Source organism: Oncorhynchus gorbuscha, linkage group LG15 (genome assembly GCF_021184085.1).
Source record: "Oncorhynchus gorbuscha isolate QuinsamMale2020 ecotype Even-year linkage group LG15, OgorEven_v1.0, whole genome shotgun sequence".
Lineage (NCBI taxonomy): Eukaryota > Metazoa > Chordata > Actinopteri > Salmoniformes > Salmonidae > Oncorhynchus > Oncorhynchus gorbuscha.
Window position 1 is genome coordinate 82,099,654 of NC_060187.1, and position 20,102 is coordinate 82,119,755.

General features: G+C 42.8%; 2 protein-coding genes across 2 annotated transcripts; both read right to left on the reverse strand.

Moving 5' to 3' along the window:
* Nucleotides 1–1,574: 1,574 nt before the first annotated feature.
* On the reverse strand, nt 1,575–3,196 carry LOC123998222 (protein S100-A1-like). Its single transcript, XM_046303254.1, has 3 exons — nt 3,050–3,196; nt 2,036–2,222; nt 1,575–1,879 (listed from the first exon to the last, which is right to left on the reverse strand). The coding sequence occupies exons 2-3, from the start codon at nt 2,174–2,176 to the stop codon at nt 1,715–1,717; spliced, it is 306 nt and encodes a 101-aa protein (XP_046159210.1). The 5' UTR covers nt 2,177–2,222; nt 3,050–3,196; the 3' UTR covers nt 1,575–1,714.
* Nucleotides 3,197–16,977: 13,781 nt separating this feature from the next.
* Nucleotides 16,978–20,022, reverse strand: LOC123996751 (keratinocyte-associated protein 2-like). The gene is made up of 5 exons (XM_046300413.1): nt 19,639–20,022; nt 18,952–19,106; nt 18,393–18,456; nt 18,158–18,224; nt 16,978–17,236 (listed from the first exon to the last, which is right to left on the reverse strand). Exons 1-5 carry the CDS (start codon nt 19,640–19,642, stop codon nt 17,116–17,118), a joined length of 411 nt encoding a protein of 136 aa, XP_046156369.1. The 5' UTR covers nt 19,643–20,022; the 3' UTR covers nt 16,978–17,115.
* Between the last annotated feature and the right edge of the window lie 80 nt (nt 20,023–20,102).

A 20,102-nucleotide genomic window follows, 5' to 3' on the forward strand; every position in this document is an offset into this window, starting at 1 on the left:
TCATTCTGGAATAGGACAATGTGCAGTGAGTTGTATTTGAAGTTTGTATTTGAAGTTTAATTTCCAATGTGTTATGTTTTGTTTATTTATACAAGTTCATGTGTTATCACTGTGCCGAATCTAGTAGCACAACCAAATGACCTGGATTTCAGAGAATACTTTAAAGTACACGGTGCATGTTATCAATGCCATTCGTGATTCTGCTCAGATTATATTCATTGTGAAGATCTCCACACTCTGGTGATCTCTGCTCTTGAACATGCTTTCTGTGATTACATAAGACATTTGTTACTGTAAACTCAAAATGTGGAAATGGATGTGGGTTAATCATTAAGTTAAATACTGTTACATTGCAATTATATACATTAGTTTGTAAGAAAGCCTTAACTTTAGGCGATTTACTGTATTATAAAAGTAATATTGAATTGTTTTTGATTGACAATGCAACCAAATAATAACATTTAAAGGACATGTAACTGCTGCTTGAATAGTTCCATCTGAGACACAGCCTGTATTAATGGTTGAGATGGAGATGTGAATCCAACATATCATTTATCTTGTTGACAAGTTAGGCCATTTACTGTATTGCAAAAGTCATGTTGAATTGTGCTTGGTTGTCAATGGAACCAAATATTAACATTTGAGGGAGAAGCATCTTCTAATTGGATAGTTTCATCTGTGCCACGGAGTCTGGATTCAATTACAGTGTCTACAAATTCATAATTTATATGTTGGATTCATGTCTCCATTGCAACCAAAAATCTAAGTTAATTAGCACTAAATCAAATCATACTTTTTTTTTTTTATAGTTTGATTTAGTCCTATTCTTCAACTTGGATTGTTGGTTAACATGGAGACGTGAATCTGACATACTAACTTGTAGATTCCATTTGAAAAGCCGAGGCCTATATGTATAGTCTGTTTTTAGTAGAATATTGGGCTGAATTTAAACAGCTGTTGATGACTTCCCAATTCTATATAAGCAAATAACATTGATAAAGTATGGTTACATTTCATTTGCATCTACCCATTGGAATGACTTAAATGGCATTAGTGAATCTATTTAGTGGAAATTTCCCAACAAATCATGCTCAAGATAGCACAGTGGTAAATCAGTGACAAAACTAAGCAGGGCTTGGTTAGAACCCTGAATGGGTGCCCAAAGCGATAGCTGTAGAGAATTAAACTCTCCATCCAGTATGTGCTGCCCATCCCAGTGTATTTTCTTAGCTGAAGAGCTGACGTTGATTCAAAGTAATAAAGTCAACATATTTATATAAGTTTCTGTTGAAAATTGGTTAACATGATGACATAATCCTGTGGTTGCAATGTCACCCTCAATGACTTTTTGCAAACCCACATCACAATAGGTTAACAAATGACTTGAAACATTGATTTAATCAGTTGGTAATTATAGTGGTTTTAACATAGGAACTAGAAAGGCTTTATTCTAAGGTTTACTAAGAGGTTGTGTCAATATTGAACTAAGAAGTGACTGGTACTGTCTATTCTGTCTTACACTTATTGGCCAAATACAACAGACAGACACACGTCAGACACATGTGACAAACAGAGAAAGTGGGAAAGCCACTGTTTATTCACAACAGTAAGACTTCTTATAAAGTGACTTATATGACATATAGAGAAGCAAAATGACATATAGAAAAGCATCGTTCTCTGCTTCTCTTCCTCTTTCTCCTTGTCCTGTCCTCCTTCACTTCTTGGCAGAAGCCTTCATGGTGTGGAGCTGGTAGAGCTGTTCACAGGCAATGGAGAGGCCCACCACCAGGGAGACAAACTCCTCAAAGTTTACCTTCCCATCACCATTCTGGTCCAGATCCTTCATGATCGTGTCTATGGCGGCTGGGTCCTTCTGGGACTGAGAGATGGAGGAGATGAAGAGAATGAGTAGGGGAGGGGAGGGTTAGATTGACTTTGGATACTCTTTAATAAAGTGAGAGAGAGATCAGAATGAGAGGGAAAGAGCGACAGAGAAAGTGTAGAGGGACATAAAAGAGAAGAGAGACAGTGTTACCTTCAGGAAGCTGGCCAGTTCTGTCTTCATCAGCTCTTTCAGCTCCTTCTTGCTCAGTGTGTTGCCGTCACCATCCTTTTCAGAATAGCGATGGAACACCATGATCAGGGACTCCATGGAACGCTCCAACTCAGACGGCATGGTTGCAGAGAAGGATACACTGAGGAGGGGAGAGAGGAAGGATACACTGAGGAGGGGAGAGAGGAAGGGGAGATGGTAGGGGAAAGAGGGAGGAGGGAGATGGGAGGGGAGAGAGATTGTCATTTAGGGTGGGTGTACTACTGTAGTCCCTGTATCTAAGTACACTTACACACTGGAGATCCTGCATCACTACTTCTCAGCTCTATTAGACAGATAATATAACCTACCCCCACAATTAGTATTTTATGCAAACAAACAATGCACTTTTAGAGAGGATAGGAGTTGGCCTTCTTTGGCTCTGTAATCACATTCCTTGGCTGCTGTAAAGTTGTTCCATTCCTTATCACACATTCCCTCTGCTGTCAACCCCTCTTTCTTTTAGTGCCTACCCCATTTCTTTGGGAACAGCCAGCATATCGAACTGTGTAGACTGTCCTTTAACCTATGGTTTTGCAACAGTTCAGTGTAATGAAATCAGGCTGTTGAAAATTGGAGTAATAATGCCTATAAAATGACTCGAACCCGCTGAGAATAACATTTGTAGGTCAAAGAGTTCTAAAACAAAAACATTGCGTCAATGAAACATGAAAAGGTTAGACTATAGATATACTACATTATGTTAATCAGTAAATAGTATGGCCCATAAAACTGCATAACAAACCATAGAATTACTGATTTTTTAATCAAAGCAAGCAAAGACTGACGAACATTTAAGCCAACAAGTTTGCCATTGACGAGACAGATCATTAGCTAGGCACACTTTATAAACCCGAAACAGTTAAAGTTACTTGCGACCTGTTTATTACAGTAGATAACCTTATCCGTTAAACGATGGACGCTACTGTATAGAATAAGCGAAAAAGTGTTACTTACCGAACTGAGAGCTGCTGGAGAACAGGGTGGGGAAGTAGCGTAACTGCGCAAGGGCTACGAGAATTTAAAGCGTGCAGGCAACGCCCATCTGATTGTGTGTTTTATCCTGTGTTTCCAAGAGACGATGTCTGAGAGCATTTCGTACTATTATTTATGTAAATCCGAAACACACCATTTAGTATATGTTACGTTTCGTATGGTAACGTTATGTATTAAATTGTCGATTCATCCCCATTTCGTATGATATGTTACGAATTATAATTCTTATTATGTTTCGAATTTGCAAAATGTACAGTATGTTACGAATTTGCTAAACATATATGACAAGCATTTCGCTACACCCGCAATAACATCTGCTAAATATACTGAAAAAAATATATATAAACGCAGCATGCAACAATTGCAAAGATTTTACTGGGTTTTACAGTTCATATAAGGAAATCAGTCAATTGAAATACATTTATTTGGCCCTAATCTATGGATTTCACATGACTGGGCAGGGGTGCAACCATGGGTTGGCAGCCAGGCCCACCCACTGGGGAGCCAGGCCCAGCCAATCAGAATCCGTTTTTCCCCACAAAATGGCTTTATTACAGACAACAACCCCCTCTCAGACATCCCACAGGTGAAGAAGCCGAATGTGGAGATCCTGGCTGGCATGGTTACACGTGATCTATCTACGGTTGGACGTATTGCCAAATTCTCTAAAATGATGGAGGCAGCTTATGGTAGAAAAATAAACATTAAATTATCTGGCAACAGCTCTGGTGGACATTCCTGCATCCAGCATGCCAATTGCACACTCCCTCAACGCTTGAGACATCTGTGGCCTTGGGTTGTGTGACAAAACTGCACATTTTAAAGTGGCCTTTTATTATCTCCAGCACAAGGTGCACCTGTATAATAATCATGCTGTTTAATCAGCTTCTTGATATGCCACACCTGTCAGGTGGATGGATTATCTTGGCAAAGGAGAAATGCTCAGTAACATGGATGTAAACAAATTTGTGCACAAAATTTGAGAGAAATAACCTTTTGTGCATATGGAAATTAGCTAACATGCTAAGTAGTTGCAAAGTAGCTAAAAAGTAGTAAGTAAACTCAGCAACAAATGAAACGTCCTCTCACTGTCAACTGCATTTATTTTCAGCAAACTTAACATGTAAATATATGTATGAACATAACAAGATTCAACAACTGAGACATAAACTGAACAAGTTACACAGACATGTGACTAACAGAAATTGAATAATGTGTCCCTTAACACATGGGGGAGGGGCGGGGACAAAATCAAAAGTAACAGTCAGAATCTGGTGTGGCCACCAGCTGCATTAAGTACTGCAGTGCATCTCCTCCTCATGGACTCCACCAGATTTGCCAGTTCTTACTGTGAGATGTTACCCTACTCTTCCACCAAGGCACCTGCAAGTTCCCGGACATTTCTGGGGGGAATGGCCTTAGCCCTTACCCTCCAATCCAACAAGTCCCAGACGTGCTCAATGGGATTGAGATCCGGTCTCTTCGCTGGCCATGGCAGAACACTGACATTTCTGTCTTACAGGAAATCATGCACAGAACGAGCAGTATGGCTGGTGGCATTGTCATGCTGGAGGGTCATATCAGGATGTGCCTGCAGGAAGTGTACCACATGAGGGAGGAGGATGTCTTCCCTGTAACGTACAGCATTGAGATTGCCTGCATGACAACAAGCTCAGTCCGATGATGCTGTGACACACCGCCCCAGAGCATGACGGACTCTCCACCTCCAAATCAATCCTGCTCCAGAGTACAGGCCTCGGTGTAATGCTCATTCCGTTGACGATAAACGCAAGTCCGACCATCACCCCTTGTGAGACCAAACCGTGACTCATCAGTGAAGAGCACTTTTTGCTAGATCTGTCTGGTCCAGTGACGGTGGGTTTGTGCCCATAGGCAACGTTGTTGCCGTTGATGTCTGGTGAGAACCTGCCTCAGTCCAGCCTCCCTCAGCCTATTGCGGACAGTCTGAGCACTGATGGAGGGATTGTGAGATCCTGGTGTAACTCGGGCAGTTGTTGTTGCCGTCCTGTACCTGTCCTGCAGGTGTGATGTTTGGATGTATCGATCCTGTGCAGGTGTTGTTACACGTGGTCTGCCACTGTGAGGACGATCAGCTGTCCGTCCTGTCTCCATGTAGTGCTGTCGTAGGAGTTTCACAGTCCGGACATTGCAATGTATTGCCCTAGCCCCATCTGCAAACCTCATGACTCCTTGCAGCATTCCTAAGGCACGTTCACGCAGACCCTGGGCATCTTTTTTGGTGTTTTTCAGAGTCAGTAGAAAGGACTCTTTAGTGTCCTAAATTTTCATAACTGTGACCTTAATTGCCTACTGTCTGTAAGCTGATAGTGTCTTAATGACTGTTCCACAGGTGCATGTTCATTAATTGTTATGGTTCATTGAACAAGCATGTAAACCTTTTACAATGAAGATCTGTGAAGTTATTCCGATTTTTACTAATTATCTTTGAAAGACAGGGTCCTGAAAAAAAGGATGTTTCTTTTTTTGCTGAGTTTATTTGAATAGTTGCTAATTAGCTAAAATTGTCTATGAGTTGTCAAACTCGCAACCTTTAATTAACCATCTGCCTTATGTAACCATACCAAACGTAACATATCATAATAAATTCAGTGTTTCGGATTCACATTTTCTATGTTACATCTAGTCTATGAGACCAGAGCTGCTGAGAGAGAGAGAGCAAGGGAGGGGAGAGGGAATTGGAGATAAGGCTTGATGTCATCTTTCAGTTATCTCAACTTAAACATGATGAAATAACACAGATGGAGAGAGGGGTGACAAGAGTGCACACTAGTATGTTTGTCAGAATAGTTCTATGGATGAAGAGGTTGGGATGAAGTTTGAATAGAATGTAATTTTATTCAGTTACATCTTCATTGTCCCCAGAGAGAGAACACATTTAGATCAGTTGGAGCGTCATTGGCTGTGAGACTGTCCTGAATACGTGCATTTAACTAGCACAAGCAGATACAAATAAAACACTTCACAATCTCCAAAATATTGCTCAAACTCCAAAATTCAAATTGGTAAACTGCAATGCACCATGCACTATGCACCATGCACTATGCACTATGCACCATGCACCATACACACCACAGGAGGCTGCTGATGGAAAGATGGCTCATAATAATGACCGGAATGGTACCAATGGAAACCATGTGTTTGATGCGATTTCACCGATTCCGCTCCAGCCAATATCACAAGCCCGTCCTTCCCAATTAAGGTAACACCAAACTCCGTTGATGCGCACTTATCAGGAGTTGGCTGTATATTGGTGTTTGGCATCATCAGTTTAATACAGCATACAGTAGTCCTCCTGACCAGAAGAAGAAACCTGGGCATAAGTAATAGGCAAAGCATGTGTTCTTCTGACACATATGTGATGGATATTCCAAGCTGATGTTCTATTGCTTCCCCAGCATCAGAACAGTACAGCCAGTCACTGGTAGTCATGAGAATCAACTCTCCCTCTTTTGGGTCTTGTGTTACATAGTATAATTAACCTCTTTATATATACATACAGTTGAAGTCGGAAGTTTACGTACACATAGGTTGGAGTCATTAAAACTCATTTTTCAACCACTCCACAAATGTCTTGTTAACAAACTATTGTTTTGGCAAGTTGGTTAGTACATCTACTTTGTGCATGGCACGAGTAGTTTTTTCAACAATTGTTTACAGACAGATTATTTTGACTTATAATTCAGTGTATCACAATTCCAGTGGGTCAGAAGTTTACATACACTAAGTTGACTGTGCCTATAAACAGCTTGGAAAATTCCAGAAAATTATGTCATGGCTTTAGAAGCTTCTGATAGGCTAATTGACATAATTTGAGTGAGTAAATTGGAGGTGTACCTGTGGATGTATTTCAAGGCCTACCTTCAAACTCAGTGCCTCTTTGCTTGACATCATGAGATTTTTTTTTTTAAATCAGCCAAGACCTCAGAAAAAAAAATGTAGACCTCCAAAAGTCTGGTTCATCCTTGGGAGCAATTTCCAAACCACGTTCATCTGTACAAACAATAGCACATAAGTATAAATGCCATGGGACCTCCTAGAGATGAATGTACTTTGATGCGAAAAGAGCAAATCAATCCCAGAACAACAGCAAAGGACCTTGTGAAGATTCCTTGATGCCCTTCCAGACTCCTTCTGCCTACCCAAGGACATCAGAGGACAAAAATTAGTTAACCACCTAACTGAGGTTTACTCAATCAACTCAATTTAACCTTGCACAATACCCTAGATGCAGTTGCACCCCTAAAAACATTTGTCATAAGAAACTAGCTTCCTGGTATACAGAAAATACTTGAGCTCTGAAGCAAGCTTCCAGAAAATTGGAAAGGAAATGGCGCCACACCAAACTGGAAGTCTTCCGACTAGCTTGGAAAGACAATACTGTGCAGTATTGAAGAGCCCTCACTGCTGCTCGATCATCCTATTTTTCCAACTTAATTGAGGAAAATAATAACAATCTGAAATATCTTTTTAATAGTGTCGCAAAGCTAACTAAAAAGCAGCATTCCCCAAGTGAGGATGGCTTTCACTTCAGCAGTAATACATTCATGAACTTCTTTGAGGAAAAGATCATGATTATTAGAAAGCAAATTACAGACTCCTCTTTAAATCTGAGTATTCCTTCAAAGCTCAGTTGTCCTGAGTCTGCACAACTCTGCCAGGACCTAGGATCAAGAGAGACACTCAAGTGTTTTAGTACTATATCGCTTACACAATGAAGAAAATAATCATTGCCTCTAAACCTTCAAGCTGCTTACTGGACCCTATTCCAACTAAACTACTGAAAGAGCTGCTTCCTGTGCTTGGCCCTCCTATGTTGAACATAATAAACGGCTCTCTATCCACCGGATGTGTACCAAACTCACTAAACGTGGCAGTAATAAAGCCTCTCTTGAAAAAGCCAAACCTTGATCCAGAAAATATGAAAAACTATCGGCCTATATTGAATCTTCCATTCCTCTCAAAAATTTGAGAAAAAGCTGTTGCACAGCAACTCACTGCCTTCCTGAAGACAAACAATGTATACGAAATGCTTCAGTCTGGTTTTAAACCCCATCATAGCACTGAGACTGCACTTGTGAAGGTGGTAAATTACCTTATAATGGCATCAGACCAAGGCTCTGCATCTGTCCTTGTGCTCCTAGACCTTAGTGTTGCTTTTAATACCATCGATCACCACATTCTTTTGGAGAGATTGGAAACCCAAATTGGTCTACACGGACAAGTTCTGGCCTGGTTTAGATCTTATCTGTCGGAAAGATATCAGTTTGTCTCTGTGAATGGTTTGTCCTCTGACAAATCAACTGGACATTTCGGTGTTCCTCAAGGTTCCATTTTAGGACCACTATTGTTTTCACTATATATTTTACCTCTTGGGGATGTCATTCTAAAACATAATGTTAACTTTCACTGCTATGCAGATGACACACAGCTGTACATTTCAATGAAACATGGTGAAGCCCCAAAATTGCCCTCGCTAGAAGCCTGTGTTTCAGACATAAGGAAGTGGATGGCTGCAAACGTTCTACTTTTAAACTCAGACAAAACAGAGATGCTTGTTCTAGGTCCCAAGATACAAAGAGATCTTCTGTTGAATCTGACAATTAATCTTGATGGTTGTATAGTCGTCTCAAATAAAACTGTGAAGGACCTTGGCATTACTCTGGACCCTGATCTCTCTTTTGACAAACATTTTATTTGTATTTTTTTATTTAACCTTTATTTAACCAGGTAAGCTAGCTGAGAACAAGTTCTAATTTGCAAATGTGACCTGGCCAAGATAAAGCATAGCAGTTCGACACATACAACAACACAGAGTTACACATGGAATGAACAAAACATAGTCAATAATACAGTAGAAAAAAAGAAAACAATGTCAGTGAGTGCAAATAAGGTCAATTAAGGGAGGTAAGGCAATAAATAGGCCATGGTGGCGAAGTAATTACAATATGGCAATTAAACACTGGAATGGTAGATGTGCAAAAGATGGATGTGCAAGTAGAGATACTGTGGTGCAAAAGGAGCTAAATAAATAAATACAATATGGGAATGAGGTAGATAGCTGGGCTGTATACAGATGGGCTATGAACAGGTGCAGTGATCTGTGAGCTGCTTTGACAGATGGTTCTTAAAGCTAGTGAGGGAGATGGGAATCTCCAGCTTCAGTGATTTTTGCAGTTCGTTCCAGTGAGTGGCAGCAGAGAACTGGAAGGAAAGGTGACCAAAGGAGGAATTGGCTTTTGGGGTGACCAGTGAGATATACCTGCTGGACCGTGTGCTACGAGTGGGTGCTGCTATGGTGACTAGCGAGCAGAGATAGGGCGGGGCTTTACCTAGCAGAGACTTGTAGTAGATAACCTGTAGCCAGTTGGTTTTTGCAATGAGTATGAAGCGAGGGCCAGCCAACGAGAGCTTACAGGTCGCAGTGGTGGGTAGTATATGGTGCTTTGGTGACAAAACGGATGGCACTGTGATAGACTACATCCAGTTTGCTGAGTAGAGTGTTGGAGGCTGTTTTATAGATGACATCGCCGAAGTCAAGGATCAGTAGGATGGTCAGTTTTACGAGGGTATGTTTGGCAGCATGAGTGAAGGAATTTTTGTTGCGAAATAGGAAGCCAAATTCTAGATTTAATTTTTGATTGGAGATGCTTAATGTGATTCTGGAAGGAGAGTTTACAGTCTAGCAAGACACCTAGGTATTTGTAGTTATCCACGTATTCTAAGTCAGAGCCGTCCAGAGTAGTGATGCTGGATGGGCGGGCAGGTGCGGGCAATGATCAGTTGAATAGCATGCATTTAGTTTTATTTGTGTTTAAGAGCAGTTGGAGGCCACGGAAGGAGAGTTGTATGGCATTGAAGCTCGTCTGGAGGTTAGTTAAGGTGGATTAGAGAATCACCAGCAGCAAGAGTGACATCATTGATGTATACAGAGAAGAGAGTCGGACCGAGAATTTAATCCTGTGGCACCCCCATAGAGACTGCCAGAGGTCCGGACAACAGGCCCTCCGATTTGACACACTGAGCTCTATCAGAGAAATAGTTGGTGAACCAGGCGAGGTAATCATTTGAGAAACCAAGGCTGTTGAGTCCGCCAATAAGAATGTGGTGATTGACAGAGTCGAAAGCCTTGGCCAGGTCGATGAATACAGCTGCACAGTAATGTCTCTTATCGATGGCGGTTATGATATCGTTTAGGACCTTGAGCGTGGATGAGGTGCACCCATGACCAGCCCGGAAACCAGATTGCATAACGGAGAAGGTACGATGTGATTCAAAATGGTAAATAATCTGTTTGTTAATTTGACTTTCAAAGACCTTAGAGATGCAGGGTAGGAAATATATAGGTCTGTAGCAGTTTGGGTCTAGAGTGTCTCGCCCTTTGAAGAGGGTGATGACCGCAGCAGCTTTCCAATCTTTGGGAATATCAGACGATATGAAAGAGAGGTTGAATAGGCTAGTAATAGGGATTGCAACAATTTCTGCAGGTAATTTAAGAAAGAGAGGGTCCAGATTGTCTAGCCCAGGTGATTTGTAGGGGTCCAGATTTTGCAGCTCTTTCAGAACATCAGCTATCTGGATATGGGTGAAGGAGAAATGGTGGGGGCTTTGGCGGGTTGCTGAGGAGGCTGCCGGGCGGTTGACCGGGGTAGGGGTAGCCAGGTGGAAAGCATGGCCAGACATAGAGATATGCTTATTGAAATTCTCAATTATAGTGGATTTGTCGGTTGTAACAGTGTTTCCTAGCCTCAGAGCAGTGGGTAGCTGGGATGATGTGCTCTCATTCTCCATGGACTTTACAGTGTCCCAGAACTTTTTTGAGTTTGAACTGCAGGATGCAAATTTCTGTTTAAAAACTCTAGCCTTAGATTTCCTAACTGCCTGTGTATATTGCTTCCTAACTTCCCTGAAAAGTTGCATATCACAGGGGCTATTCGATGCTAATGCTGCCAGGCTCTGATCAGGCCCTACACCCAAACAAGGGCACTGCGTTCATCCACCTCTGGCCTGCTCGCCTCCCTACCACTGAGGAAGTACAGCTCCCGCTCAGCCCAGTCAAAACTGTTCGCTGCCCTGGCCCCCCAATGGTGGAACAAACTCCCTCACGACGCCAGGACAGCGGAGTCAATCACCACCTTCCGGAGACACCTGAAACCCCACCTCTTTAAGGAATACCTAGGATAGGATAAGTATCCCTCTCACCCCCCCCCCCCCCTTAATTTTAGATGCACTATTGTAAAGTGACTGTTCCACTGGATGTCATAAGGTGAATGCACCAATTTGTAAGTCGCTCTGGATAAGAGCGTCTGCTAAATTACTTAAATGTAAATGTAAATGTAATGCAGAATGCCACAGGATGTTTTTGTGCTGGTCAAGGGCAGACAGGTCTGGAGTGAACCAAGGGCTATATCTATTCCTGGTTCTACATTTTCTTAATGGGGCATGCCAATTTAAGATGGTGAGGAAGGCACTTTTAAAGAATAACCAGGCATCCTCTACTGTCGGGATGAGGTCAATGTCGTTCCAGGATACCCCGGCCAGGTCGATTAGAAAGGCCTGCTCGCAGAACTGTTTTAGGGAGCTTTTGACAGTGATGAGGGGTGGTCGTTTGCTCGCAGACCCTTTACGGATGCAGGCGGAACATATCAAGACTGTTTCAAGGACAGCTTTTTTCTATCTACTTAACATTGCAAAAATCGGAAACTTTCTGTCCAAAAATGATGCAGAAAAATGCTTTTGTTACTTCTAGGTTAGACTACTGCAATGCTCTACTTTCCGGCTACCCGGATAAAGCACTAAATAACTTCAATTCGTGCTAAATACGGCTGCAAGAATCCTGACTAGAACCCCAAAATTTGATAATATTACTCCAGTGCTAGCCTCCCTACACTGACTTCCTGTTAAGGCAAGGGATGATTTTCAGGTTTTACTGCTAACCTACAAAGCATTACATGGGCTTGCTCATACCTATCTTTCTGATTTGGTCCTGCCATACATACCTCCACGTACGCTACGGTCACAAGACACAGGCCTCCTAATTGTCCCTAGAATTGCTAAGCAAACAGCTGGGGCAGGGTTTTCTCCTATAGAGCTCGATTTTTATGGAATGGTCTGCCTACCCATGTGAGAGACGCAGACTCGGTCTCAACCTTTAAGTCTTTACTGAAGACTCATCTCTTCAGTGGGTCATATGATTGAGTGTAGTCTGGCCCAGGAGTGTGAAGGTGAACGAAAAGGCTCTGGAGCAACGAACCGCCCTTGCTGTCTCTTCCTGGCTAGTTCCCCTCTTTCCACTGGGATTCTCTGCCTCTAACCCTATTACAGGGGCTGAGTCACTGGCTTACTGGTGCTCTTTCATGCTGGGGAATGCTGTCCCTAGGAGGGATGCGTCACTTGAGTGGGTTGACTCACTGACGTGATCTTCCTGCCTGGGTTGGCGCCCCCCCTTGGGATGTGCCGTGGCAGAGATCTTTGTGGGCTATACTCGGCCTTGTCTCAGGATGGTAAGTTGGTGGTTGAAGATATCCCTCTAGTGGTGTGGGGGCTGTGCTTAGGCAAAGTGGGTGGGGTTATATCCTCCCTGTTTTCCCTTGTCCGGGATTATCATTGGATGGGCCACAGTGTCTCCTCACCCCTCCTGTCTCAGCCTCCAGTATTTATGCTGCAGTAGTTTATGTGTCAGGGGGCTAGGGTCAGTCTGTTATATCTGGAGGACTTCTCCTGCCTTATCCGGTGTCCTCTGTGAATTTAAGTATGCTCTCTCTAATTCTCTCTTTCTCTCTCTCAGAGGACCTGAGCCCTAGGACCATGCCTCAGGACTACCTGGCATTTGGACTCCTTGCTGTCCCCAGTCCACCTGGTCGTGCTGCTGCTCCAGTTTCAACTGTTCTGCTTGCGGCTATGGAATCCTGACCTGTTCACCGGACGTGCTACCTGTCCCAGTCCTGCTGTTTTCAACTCTCTAGAGACAGCAGGAGTGGTAGAGATACTCTTAATGATCGGCTCTGAAAAGCCAACTGACATTTACTCCTGAGGTGCTGACTTGCTGCACCCTCGACAACTACTGTGATTATTATTATTTGACCATGCTGGTCATTTATGAACATTTGAACATCTTGGCCATGTTCTGTTATAATCTCCACCCGGCACAGCCAGAAGAGGACTGGCCACCCCACATAGCCTGGTTCCTCTCTAGGTTTCTTCCTAGGTTTTGGCCTTTCTAGGGAGTTTTTCCTAGCCACCGTGCTTCTACACCTGCATTGCTTGCTGTTTGGGGTTTTAGGCTGGGTTTCTGTACAGCACTTTGAGATATCAGCTGATGTACAAAGGGCTATATAAATACATTTGATTTGAAGATGCTTTAGGAACAGCTACAAAAGTATCTACATCCACAGTAAAACGAGTCCTATATCGACATAACCTGAAAGGCCGCTCAGCCAGGAAGAAGCCTAGATTTTCCCTGAGGAGGGAAAATGGTGTGGATATATTGAAGCAACGGTTCAAGACATCAGCCGGGAAGTTAAAGCTTGGTCGCAAATGGGTCTTCCACATGGACAATGACCTCAAGCAATACGTCCAAAGTTGTAGAAAATGGCTTAAGGACAACAAAGTCAAGGTATTGGAGTGGCCATCACAAAGCCCTGACCTCAATCCCATTGAGAATTTTTGGGCAGAACTTGATAAGCATGTGCGAGTAAGGAGGCCTACAAACCTGACTCAGTTACACCAGCTGTCAGGAGGAATGGGACAAAATTCACCCAACTTATTGTGGGAAGCTTGTGGAAGTCTACCTGAAATGTTTGACTCAAGTTTAATAATTTAAAGGCAATGCTACCAAATACTAATTGAGTGTATGTAAACGTCTGACTCCCTGGGAATTTGATGAAAGAAATAAAATATGAAAGAAATAATTATCTTTACTATTATTCTGACATTTCACATTATCCTAAAATAAAGTGGTGATCCTAACTGACCTAAGACAGATCATTTTTACTTGGGTTAAAAGTTATGAATTGTGAAAAACTGTGTTTAAATGTATTTGGCTAAGGTGTATGTAAACTTCCCACTTCAACTGTATATTATTCTCTTCTACTTTCTTTCTTTCTGCACATAAACAATATATGTTTCATTGTCACATACACAGGTTAGGTGCAGTGAAATATGTTGTATTACAGGGTCAACCATAGTAGTACGGCACCCCTGGAGCAAATTAGAGTTAAGTACCTTGTTCAAGGGCACATCGGCAGGTTGTCTGTGGATCTCTCCATGTGTCTGTGGTAGGAGATGTGGGTCTGCTGGTTCTCTCTGGATCTCTCCATGTGTCTGTGGTAGGAGGGGTGGGTCTGCTGGTTCTCTCTGGATCTCTCCATGTGTCTGTGGTAGGAGGGTGGGTCTGCTGGTTCTCTCTGGATCTCTCCATGTGTCTGTGGTAGGAGGGTGGGTCTGCTGGTTCTCTCTGGATCTCTCCATGTGTCTGTGGTAGGAGGGTGGGTCTGCTGGTTCTCTCTGGATCTCTCCATGTGTCTGTGGTAGGAGGGGTGGGTCTGCTGGTTCTCTCTGGATCTCTCCATGTGTCTGTGGTAGGAGGGTGGGTCTGCTGGTTCTCTCTGGATCTCTCCATGTGTCTGTGGTAGGAGGGGGGTCTGCTGGTTCTCTCTGGATCTCTCCATGTGTCTGTGGTAGGAGGGTGGGTCTGCTGGTTCTCTCTGGATCTCTCCATGTGTCTGTGGTAGGAGGGGTGGGTCTGCTGGTTCTCTCTGGATCTCTCCATGTGTCTGTGGTAGGAGGGGTGGGTCTGCTGGTTCTCTCTGGATCTCTCCATGTGTCTGTGGTAGGAGGGTGGGTCTGCTGGTTCTCTCTGGATCTCTCCATGTGTCTGTGGTAGGAGGGGTGGGTCTGCTGGTTCTCTCTGGATCTCTCCATGTGTCTGTGGTAGGAGGGGTGGGCCTGCTGGTTCTCTCTGGGTCTCTCCATGTGTCTGTGGTAGGAGGGTGGGTCTGCTGGTTCTCTCTGGATCTCTCCATGTGTCTGTGGTAGGAGGTGTGGTTCTGCTGGTTCTCTCTGGATCTCTCCATGTGTCTGTGGTAGGAGGGGTGGGTCTGCTGGTGTAACGGATGTGAAACGGCTAGCTTAGTTAGCGGTGTGCGCTAAATAGCGTTTCAATCGGTTACGTCACTTGCTCTGAGACCTTGTAGTAGTTCCCAAGGGCCGCGGCTTTTGTGGAGCGATGGGTAACGATGCTTCGAGGGTGACTGTTGTTGATGTGTGCAGAAGGTCCCTGGTACGCGCCCGGGTATGGGCGAGGGGAAGGTTTCAAATTATACTGTTACATTGGTTCTCTCTGGATCTCTCCATGTGTCTGTGGTAGGAGGGGTGGGTCTGCTAGTTTTCTAGTGAAAGTTCACATTTGAGAGTAGGCTTGGTTTTGTCTTCCGGGATATACAGTACCAGTCTAAAGTTTGTACACCTACTCGTTCCAGGGTTTTTCTATATAAAAAAACTATTTTCTACATTGTAGTGTAGAATAATAGTGTAGTTACTACATGATTCCATGTGTTATTTCATAGGTTTGATGTCATCACTATTATTCTACAATGTAGAAAATTGTAAAAATAACTTGTAAAAATTGACTGGTACTGTATATATATATATGTACAGTGGGGCAAAAAAAGTATCTAGTCAGCCACCAATTGTGCAAGTTCTCCCACTTAAAACAAAGAGGCCTGTAATTTTCATCATAGGTACACTTCAACTATGACATACAAAATGGAAAAAATATCCAGAAAATCACATTGTAGGATTTTTAATGAATTTATTTGCAAAAGTATGGTGGAAAATAAGTATTTGGTCACCTACAAACAAGCAAGATTTCTGGGTCTCACAGACCTGTAACAACTTCTTTAAGAGGCTCCTCTGTCCTCCACTCGTTACCTGTATTAATGGCACCTGTTTGAACTTGTTATCAGTATAAAAGACACCTGTCCACAACCTCAGTCACACTCCAAACTCCACTATGGCCAAGACCAAAGAGGTGTCAAAGGACACCAGAAACAAAATCCATTGTGTACACCGGTGTGCTACAACTTTGAGTTAAAGCATCTTAGTACATGGCTGCTCTGTAAAAGGGATGTCAGATGTGTGTGTACCTGGAGCATGGATAAGGGGAACTTTGCCCATAGCAGCACTGAAGCGACAGTGCTTACCTTGACTTGTCTGTTTCAAGTAGCTTAAACCAAGAAAAATCTAGACACTATTTTCAATGGGTTTTAATTACAAATTAATTAACAAAAAGTTTTCATACCAAAACAAAAAGGATGTCAATCAAAAGTATGGATCTTTAGACAAGCATTTTGAAACAAGTGCTGAGTACATGGGGATGATGTAGGGAATGTAGAGATAATTCATAAAACTGCAGACTGCTGAGAACAGTCCCAAACTGTATGGATGGGCTTCTCTTCTATACCTGAGAACAGTGTATGGATGGGCTGGGTAGGTCCCTACTGCTGAGATGACTCTCAGGCTATCTATACTGCTGAGAACAGTGTATGGATGGGCTGGGTAGGTCTCAGGTTATCTATACTGCTGAGAACAGTGTATGGATGGGCTGGGTAGGTCTCAGGCTATCTATACTGCTGAGATCAGTGTATGGATGGGCTGGGTAGGTCTCAGGCTATCTATACTGCTGAGAACAGTGTATGGATGGGCTGGGTAGGTCTCAGGTTATCTATACTGCTGAGAGGTGTCCAGTCCTTGGAGATCAGTGATCATAGAGTTAAGAAGTCAAGGAAAATATCTAAGTATGGATGGCTGGGTAGGTCTCAGGTTATCTATACTGCTGAGAGGTGTCCAATGCTGGTTGGCACGACCTACAAAAAGGAAACTGGGGTACACTGTCATTGGCTAACCTACACCATTTCTCCCTTGCCTGGTTAGCCGTTGTAGTGGATGCTGATTGGATGACGGTATGAAAGTTTGATCTAATTAGTGACTTAGTTCTTTTTCTTGCTCTTGCTGGCAGCCTTGGCTGGCATTACCGTGGGAACGGCTGCCTGGTACAGAGCAGCAGACACTTTGTTGATGTAGTAGAGGGCGAACAGAGAGAATATCAGACTGGAGAGAGAACAAAATGAAACAGTCAGCACAGCAACAGCACAATATGGTTTGAGAAGAAAAAAAAACTTCACCCAAAGTTCATTGATAATAGTAGTACTGTTATCATCATTATTACTATTCCTTTTTTCCCTGATAAGATTTTATTTGATCAACAATACAAAACATACAAACAATCGACAACATCATACAAACAACTACATCACTCCTGCCCAGACCCACCAGCCCTCACCCCCTTATCTCCAGCGCCCGCATCACTTTCTGCCACATGGCCTCAAACAGCACAAATTTGTTTCTCTTCGTCACCTGCGCACTTTCAATTTTTTTAGATAGTAAAGCATTTGACCCTTCCATTGCGTGAACGACAGATGATTGGTTGATTTCCAGTTGTATATGTTTTTTTTTTTTTAAAGATGATTGATGAGAAAAGTGTTGTCCTACCCATCGGGTATCTCACTGCACCCTCATATGCCATGTCTTTAAATATGCAGACAGACTCATTAAAAGCTCATTTACATTGTAATACTTCTCAGCCATCTTTCCAACTCCAGCCATAACTTTTGGATCTTATAGCAATTCCAGAAGGTCATGAATTATTGAGTCATTAGTAGTTTTACACTTCAGACCTCTCTGTCTCTTGTATAATACATTCAATACATGAATGTATACTGGTTTAAGCATACATTTTTGTAAACTTTAATGTCGTCAGTTATGATCCAACATTACTTCCATCTTGTGCCAATATCAGTTATTTTTTAAATCTTGGTTCCAATAGTTTCTATTTCTTTCTAAGAGATTGTCAGTTGGATAGGCTCTCTGCGATTCCATAATTCCTTCATGTCATCAATGAGTTCCATTGATAAGAGAGTTTCTGTATGTGGTGCACCTGGGTTTGTCAGTAGTCTGGGAGTTCATACTTACCATGTGGTGACACACACACGGTGCACCAGCCCAGAGGCAAACAGAGAGAGGCACAGGCACACCAGGACTGGTGGACAGGAGAGAAATGAACACCCGTTAAAACAGGACCGAGTGGGTGCTGATCCACTATACTATTCAGATGCACCCATACTCATGACAAGAGGCTCAGTGAATGTGTGTGAAACACAGGAAATAGATTCTGTGCATCACTCTGTAGTTGTGAAGACAAACTTACTCTCTGGGAAGATCTTGACCTGGAATCCCTTGCCGAAAATGAGGTTTTCCAGGTTATTGAAGGCCTGGTTGGAGAAAGGGTTAAGGAGGGAAACACAGTGGGAGAGAAGAGACACCTAATGTGGTGGTTTTATTAGACCTTTAGACTTTCAGTGATCCTTACTTTATGTATTTATCCCCTTACTGTATTTATTTATCTTGCTCCTTTCCACCCCAGTATCTCTATTTGCACGTTGTGTCGAACTGCTTTGCTTTAGTCTTGGCCTGGTCACAGTTGTAAATGAGAACTTGTTCTCAACTAGCCTACCTGGTTAAATAAAGGTGAAATAAAAAAAATAAAAACCCTGCCACCATGACTCACAGTGCTGCATGTGGACTATAGAACCAACCAACTGACTATCTGCTTCCATCACAGAACATAAACAAAGACTTTAGGTGTCTGGCTTTACAAACAGCTTACTTCATGTCATCAAGTTTACAACCCTAAGCCTGAGGTCTACCTAGATTGCATTGTATGCAGTGCTGCTATGTTGTGGTGTGTTTTGGTGTAAGGAGGATACTGTGAGGGAGCAGATGAAGAGGACAGAGCCCAGGAAGCCTCCCAGGATGGTGAGCAACTCTGTAGAGCCCAGCTGTCTGCTGAACATCTGCATCCCAGCAAACACCAACACAGAGAACAGACTGGACAGAACCAGGGATGTGCCTGTGTTCACCGCTAGAGGGAGGGGAGAGGCAGATTACACATAGATGATTGTTCTACTACGGTCACAAACTAAGGGACTGCAGCTGGACTGAAGAGGCCTGATTCTTAATACTATCAACAGTTGGGTTTATATTTCATCTTTGAGTGACAGAAACATAAAATAACTAGCCTATACGAAACATTTCACTGCATCTTATTAACAGCAATCTTTTACGCCACGTCAGTGTACACTCTTGAAAGATTCCGTGTGGAAACACCCTCTCCCGAATAATGAAAATACCTAACTAGGTAGCTACAAGAAAACTTTATCATACATTTTGACAAAACAGCCTACCTACCGTTAAACTGAAGAAATATATATTTTTGGCAAGTGTATTCTGCACAAAATAGCTACGTAACTAACAAAGTTAGCAATGGATGGCAAGCCTACAGTTACACAGCTAGCTATCGTTAGCTTAGTTACCATTACGTTTTCTATCCCTCAATACATATGTTCAAAGCACAAAAATTGATCAAAATTAAACAGTAGCCTTGCAGAACTTACCCATGTTTTGATATTTAATCAATAATTACGTTTTTGACACAAAACAACATGTGTTTTCGATATCCTTTCAAAACACAGGCAGCTCCAGGAACAAACTCCGTTGCTGGTCCCCGGAACCGGTGAGAGGTGGCTCACGTAGGAGTCGAATGTGAGGTGCCAATCAGATTCTAGCGACGCAAAAAGTGCGTCAAGACTGACACACCCACCGTACAATTTTTTTCAAGGAAGGTTTATGAAATAAATACTAGATTACACAGGTAAAATACTTTAATCGTAAAAAAAATGAATAACACTAGTCAAGGACCATATCACCTCCACCCTACCTGACACCCTAGACCCACTCCAATTTGCTTACCGCCCAAATAGGTCCACAGACGATGCAATCTCAACCACACTGCACACTGCCCTAACCCACCTGGACAAGAGGAATACCTATGTGAGAATGCTGTTCATCGACTACAGCT

Excerpts from the sequence above, each read along its gene's own strand:
- LOC123996751 (XM_046300413.1), bottom strand. Across the intron at positions 18,225-18,392 it reads GGTCAAGATCTTCCCAGAGA|TCCTGGTGTGCCTGTGCCTC; the intron begins GTAAGTTTGTCT and ends CCTGTCCACCAG. Across the intron at positions 17,237-18,157 it reads CGTGTGTGTGTCACCACATG|TCTGATATTCTCTCTGTTCG; the intron begins GTAAGTATGAAC and ends TTCTCTCTCCAG.
- LOC123998222 (XM_046303254.1), bottom strand. The coding sequence starts at position 2,176 with ATGCCGTCTGAGTTGGAGCGTTCCATGGAGTCCCTGATCATGGTGTTC. Across the intron at positions 1,880-2,035 it reads AACTGGCCAGCTTCCTGAAG|TCCCAGAAGGACCCAGCCGC; the intron begins GTAACACTGTCT and ends TCCATCTCTCAG.